General features: G+C 40.3%; 1 protein-coding gene across 1 annotated transcript in view; it reads right to left on the reverse strand.

Moving 5' to 3' along the window:
* Positions 1–4,178: 4,178 nt before the first annotated feature.
* The window catches only part of LOC106576567 (uncharacterized), a 23,971-nt gene continuing 21,230 nt past the window's right edge, over positions 4,179–6,919 (reverse strand). Inside the window, exon 23 of the mRNA XM_082964047.1 lies at positions 4,179–5,639. Coding sequence (XP_082820173.1) covers positions 5,620–5,639 — 20 coding nt within the window. The 3' untranslated portion in view covers positions 4,179–5,619. The remainder of the gene's footprint in view (positions 5,640–6,919) is intronic.

Genomic DNA, 6,919 nt, shown 5'->3' on the forward strand with positions numbered 1-6,919 from the left:
TCAGACCCCTTGTGAGACATATGCTGGTGCTGTTGACCCTGGGTTCCTCCTAATGCAAGACAATGCTAGACCTCATGTGGCTGGAGTGTGTCAGCAGTTCCTGCAAGAGAAAGGCATTGATGCTATGGACTGGCCCGCCCGTTCCCCAGACCTGAATCCAATTGAGCACATCTGGGACATCATGTCTCGCTCCATCCACCAACGCCACGTTGCACCACAGACTGTCCAGGAGTTGGCGGATGCTTTAGTCCAGGTCTGGGAGGAGATCCCTCAGGAGACCATCCGCCACTTCATCAGGAGCATGCCCAGGCATTGTAGGGAGGTCATACAGGCACGTGGAGGCCACACACACTACTGAGCCTCATTTTGACTTGTTTTAAGGACATTACATCAAAGTTGGATCAGCCTGTAGTGTGGTTTTCCACTTTAATTTTGAGTGTGACTCCAAATCCAGACCTCCATGGGTTGATAAATTGGATTTCCATTGATTATTTTTGTGTGATTTTGTTGTCAGCACATTCAACTATGTAAAGAAAAAAGTATTTAATAAGATTATTTCATTCATTCAGATCTAGGATAAGTTATTTTAGTGTTCCCTTTATTTTTTTGAGCAGTGTATATATTTTTTACCATAGCATTTTTGTATGTTCTCTATAGTTATGTACTTGAAAATGTATTAATTGACCAATTCGGCACATTTGGGCAAACTCCTGGCAGACTTGTGTAGTGATGTAATTCTTCACTGGATTAGTCTGAAACTTTGCACACACACTGCTGCTATCTTGTGGACAACATCTAAATTACACCTGGAATCCTATTTCAATGTATGGTCTTTCTCTTCAAAGGTAGAAAAATAGAAAACGCATATTTTTTTGTTTGTATTATCTTTTACCAGATCCAATGTGTTATATAATTTCACATTTCCACAAACTTCAAAGTGTTTCCTTTCAAATGGTATCAATAATATACATATCCTTGCTTCAGGTCCTGAGCTACAGGCAGTTAGATTTTGGTATGTCATTTTAGGCGAAAATTGAAAAAAAGGGTCCAATCGTTAGGAGGTTTCAAGAGTGGCTGGCCCAGGTGATATTTAAGAGTGGCTGACCCAGTGCTCCAGTTGAGCTTGAAATTGCATCAGCTGAGACGCAATTTCGAGCTCAACCTATTTAAGTTTGAAAGAAGCCTGAGTTTTGGGTTTTCCCATGTTTATTTTGGTTCATATTCTTTTTATTCCCTATCCTAAGTTGTTGTGGGTTTTTCTTTTAGTTTGGCTTTTTGGAGGCAAACCTAGTGAGCATCCATGGTGGGTGTCTTTTAGAAACCCTTACTATTGGCTTTGTCAACTTTCAGTGGGCACCCACATGGGTGACTTTCAGAACCCCTTTCTGGTTTGTTTTAGTTGTCAAAGTGATTTGTCTTTGTTATTTCCCTTTGTTGTGAACGAAATTTTGAATTTGTCAGCTGGGAACGTAACAATATTGTAAAATTACTAAGTCAAGTCTGTTCCTTTACCAACCCCCTTCCATCCATCCATCCATCCATCCATCCATCCATCCATCCATCCATCCATCCATCCATCCATCCATCCATCCAACCAACCTATTTCAATCAGGATTCCCCTGCTACCGAGCGTAGACGGTGTGTCCTCTCCTCTGACAAATACAGCCCTCTGTTCCCTTGCTGGGCTCTCATCTGGCCCTCAGCCTGCATGATGTCACCCCCTGTTGCGGGGACATATGTAGTGGAGAGAGGTGGCAAGGCAGGCAGGCAGGTGGGTAGTCAGCCACCCCCGGGTGTTTTAGCCTTAATAAGCCTGGTGGGATACTGGTGCTTTATGTACAGTAGGTGATAGGGTTGTGTAATGTGAGCTAGGGGGAAAGGAGGGATGGAGAGAGTTTTGGGAAAGGGGAGAATATGATCATTGTGAAAAGAGAGACAAAAAGTGAGAGAAGAGCGGGGGAAAGAGAGAGTGAGTGTATGTGTGTGGGTTGGAGAGAGATTCTCTCAATAGGGAATTCAGTGGCCCAAGCATGGAGAGAGTCCTGAGAGAGAGCCAACACGGCAGCATTTAGACCAGTTACTTAGCCAAGATTCAAAGTAACCGTCCAAATACAAGTGCAAAAAATAGGTCACGACGCGCACCCACGTACACACCCACGCATGTACACATGCACGTACACACACACACTTATGCAGATACACACACGTATGCACGTACATACACACACACACACCAGTGGAGGCTCCTCAGAGGAGGAAGGAGAGGACCATCCTCAGGGAATTTCATTAAAATTAAAAATAGTGAAACATTTAAAAAGTTATCCTTTTTAGATAAAACTCTGCAAAATATATTCACGTCACCAAATAATTGATTAAAACACACTGTTTTGCAATGAAGGTCTACAGTAGCCTCAACAGCACTCTGTAGGGTAGCACCATGGTGTAGCCAGAGGACAGCTAGCTTCCCTCCCCTTCTGGGTACATTGACTTCAAAAACCTAGGAGGCTCATGGTTCTCACCCCCTTCCTTAGACTTACACAGTAATTATGACAACTTCCCGAGGATATCCTCCAACCTATCAGAGCTCTTGTAGCATGAACTGAGATGTTGTCCACCCAATCAAAGGATCAGAAAATGAATCTAGAACTGAAAACATAAGCTACAGCTACTTTCCGCAGGTGCTGGAGTTGTAGGCAAACTCATGGAAAACAGAAAGGAAAATGCCGCACACTGCTGCCTATGCTCCCAGGTGATATTTATTTATAACAACGTTGTTATAAATAAATATCACCTGGGAGCATGAGCAGCAGTGTTCAGTGTTTTCCTTTCTGTTTTCCAAGCTTTTGGTTTTACAAATTTATTGCCACTGGGGCCCACCGGTGTAACTGCTAAACTGCTTACTGACGGTACACTGTAACGTTACTGCATGGTTGTAGCGGGTTTACTAACACGTTAGTTCTATTAGTTCTATGATGTTACTTCAGCTAATATGGTGACAATGGTGTACAATTACGACAATTACGTCATTTAGCAGACGCTCTTATTCAGAGCGACTTACAGTAGTGAATGCATACATTTAATTTCATGCATTTATTTTTTTTGTACTGGCCCCCCGTGGGAATCGAACCCACAACCCTGGCGTTGCACACACCAATCTGGCGTTGTAAACACCATGCTCTACCAACTGAGCAGAGGCTGTGACTGTGTAGGCTGTGGCTGTGTAGGCTGTGTGTAGCGGTCATGATATGAAGGTTTGGCTTGGAAAGGTTTTTTCGCCTGGTTACATACAGCTGATGTGTTGTTAGTTGAAGTCCACAAGCAAAGGGAAAAGGTGAGAGGAGGAGTGTGCATGGATGCGAGAAGGAAGACAACAAGCTGTTTGTATGTGGCTATTTTATGTGTTGTTTGCATGTGATCAAGGGTGTATTCATTCCGCCGATTCTGTTGAAAACGTTTTTTAACGGAAGCAAACGGAATTGAACGGGGATAAACATACCTGAATTTGTACTCTAATTTGCAACTGTTGGACTAATGATTACACCGTAGATCAGCTAGATGCAGGCAAGAGTGTGTAAGACGGTATTGAACGTGTCACTGTCTGTTCGTGTGTCACGGTCTGTCACCTCAAATCTTTCTCTCGACCTGTAAACTTTCATTCATAGGCTAGATTGTAGCAACCTCATGATGGGTACAGGGAAAATGTGAAAATGTGAGTATCATGTAGTAGTAGGGTGAACGGAATATGAATGAAAGTCATGCAATATGTTGTAATAAAACTAGTCCTCCCTCATCTTAAACGGCACCGACCCTCACTGACACACACAGTGGTAAAGGAACGTCATAGACTCATTGTTGTGATTCACTGACACACACAGTGGTAAAGGAACGTCATAGACTCATTGTTGTGATTCACTGACACACACAGTGGTAAAGGAACGTCATAGACTCATTGTTGTGATTCAGTGACACACACAGTGGTAAAGGAACGTCATAGACTCATTGTTGTGATTCACTGACACACACAGTCGTAAAGGAACGTCATAGACTCATTGTTGTGATTCACTGACACACACAGTGGTAAAGGAACGTCATGGACTCATTGTTGTGATTCACTGACACACACAGTGGTAAAGGAACGTCATAGACTCATTGTTGTGATTCACTGACACACACAGTGGTAAAGGAACGTCATGGACTCATTGTTGTGATTTAATGACACACATTCAAATAGTAAACACTCATTATAAATTCACATAAACAGTGCCAAACAATGCCAATCATGTACCAATACAATAAACATATTTCAGTAGTATCAGGGTTTAAGTGTTAAAAACTATTTCAGAAGTATCAGGGTTTAAGTGTTAACAACTATTTCAGTAGTATCAGGGTTTAAGTGTTAAAAACTATTTCAGTAGTATCAGGGTTTAAACTATTTCAGTAGTATCAGGGTTTATGTGTTAAAAACTATTTCAGTAGTATCAGGGTTTAAGTGTTAAAAACTATTTCAGTAGTATCAGGGTTTAAGTGTTAAAAACTATTTCAGTAGTATCAGCGTTTAAGTGTTAAAAACTATTTCAGTAGTATCAGGGTTTAAACTCTTTCAGCAGTATCAGGGTTTAAACTATTTCAGTAGTATCAGGGTTTAAGTGTTAAACTATTTCAGCAGTATCAGGGTTTAAACTATTTCAGTAGTATCAGGGTTTAAGTGTTAAAACTTAAAACTTTAAACAATAAGAACAAATGATGCACTTAGAAGTAGTACTATAGAATGTGATATACTATAGTACTATATAATGTGTTATGCTATGGTACTATAGAACATGCTATACTACAGTACTATAGAATGTGCTATACTATACTATAGTACTATAGAATGTGCTATACTATGATACTATAGAATGTGCTATACTATACTATAGTACTATAGAATGTGCTATACTATAGTACTATAGAATGTGCTATACTATAGTACTATAGCATGTGCTATACTATAGTACTATAGAATGTGCTATACTATACTATAGTACTATAGAATGTGCTATACTATAGTACTATAGAATGTGGTATACTATAGTACTATAGAATGTGCTATACTATAGTACTATAGAATGTGCTATACTATAGTACTATAGAATGTGCTATACTATACTATAGTACTATAGAATATGCTATACTATAGTACTATAGAATGTGGTATACTATAGTACTATAGAATGTGCAGGCTACCTTTTGATTAAAACATGAAAGAACACATTCATAACATTCACATGGTGAGTCACTATAATTGTCATAGTCAATAGAAAATATAATGCCTGTATTAGACCTGGGTTCAAATACTTGAAAAATAATTTGAGCATTAGCTTAAGACTGCCTGGAGTCCCAGATGGGCAGGATTTTGCAGTTTTGGGACTTTTCTATTGGGTTATTAAGCCAGGCAAGCTCAAACAGGCACAGAAAAAGCATTTCAAATGATTTTGCAAATATATGAAACCCATGCAGCTCTGGTCTATATAATCATTAGGTTACTTTAAATATAAAAAAACTGATCTGCACAAAAATTCTAACATTTTACACTGTGGCATTTACAAAAAAAGAATTGTCTTGATTGGCGGCTGTCTCTCACCTTCTAGGCTCGAGACCTGTGAAGAAACAATGAATGTGTTATGTAATGCAATAATAGTGTACTGCCCCTCCTTCTTTGAGATTGCATTTGTGTGTGCCAGACTTATGTCAAATACATTTGTCAAACGGCAAGCTAAATCAAGTGCACTTCAAATAATGTGTTTGACCCGGCTGGCTGGTGTTTGCCCATGTTTATCCCAAGATTCACAATGGCTGTCTAGATTACCTCTCTCTTTTCTAGTGCCAGCTCTGGCTAGTCTGATTGGTTCCTTCCATCGTTGACCCCTTCTATTCCTGAATACCAACCTTGGCCTTGATTGATGGTGCATTCAAGTGCTGCATTTTCTTTTAGGAAATGTACTGTTGGTAGTTGTCAACAGACATGCTAGTTGTCACAATGGACATATTTTGAATAAATGTACACTACCATTCAAAAGACGCCTCACAAGTCCTCAACTGGCAGCTTCATTAAATAGTTTCCGCAAAACACCAGTCTCAACGTCAACAGTGAAGAGGCGACTCGGGGATGCTGGCCTTCTAGGCAGAGTTCCTCTGTCCAGGGTCTGTGTTCTTTTGCCCATCTTAATCTTTTCATTTTATTGGCCAGTCTGAGATATGGCTTTTTCTTTGCAACTCTGCCTAGAAGGCCAGCATCCCAGAGTTGCCTCTCCACTGTTGACGTTGAGACTGGTGTTTTGCGGGAACTATTTAATGAAGCTGCCAGTTGAGGACTTGTGAGGCGTCTGTTTCTCAAACTAGACACTCTAATGTACTTGTCCTCTTACTCAGTTGTGCAATGGGGCCTCCCACTTTTTCTATTCTGGTTAGAGCCAGTTTGCGCTGTTCTATGAAGGGAGTAGTACACAGCGTTGTACGAGATCTTCAGTTTCTTGGCAATTTCTCGCATGGAATAGCCTTCATTACTCAGATCAAGAATAGACTGACGAGTTTCAGAAGAAACTTCTTTGTTTCTGGCCATTTTGAGCCTGTAATCGAACTCAAATGCTGATGCTCCAGATACTCAACTAGACTAAAGAAGGCCAGTTTTATTGCTTCTTTAATCAGGACAACAGTTTTCAGCTATGCTAACATAATTGCAAAAGGGTTTTCTAATGATCAATTAGCCTTTTAAAATGATAAACTTGGATTAGCTAACACAACGTGCCATTGGAACACAGGAGTGATGGTTGCTGATAATGTGCCTCTGTACGCCTATGTAGATATTCCATAAAAAATCTGCCATTTCCAGCTACAATAGTCACTTACAACATTAACAATGTCTTCACTGTATTTCTGA

This window comes from Salmo salar, chromosome 17 (assembly GCF_965601325.2).
Source record: "Salmo salar chromosome 17, fSalSal1, whole genome shotgun sequence".
NCBI classification, from domain to species: Eukaryota; Metazoa; Chordata; class Actinopteri; order Salmoniformes; family Salmonidae; genus Salmo; species Salmo salar.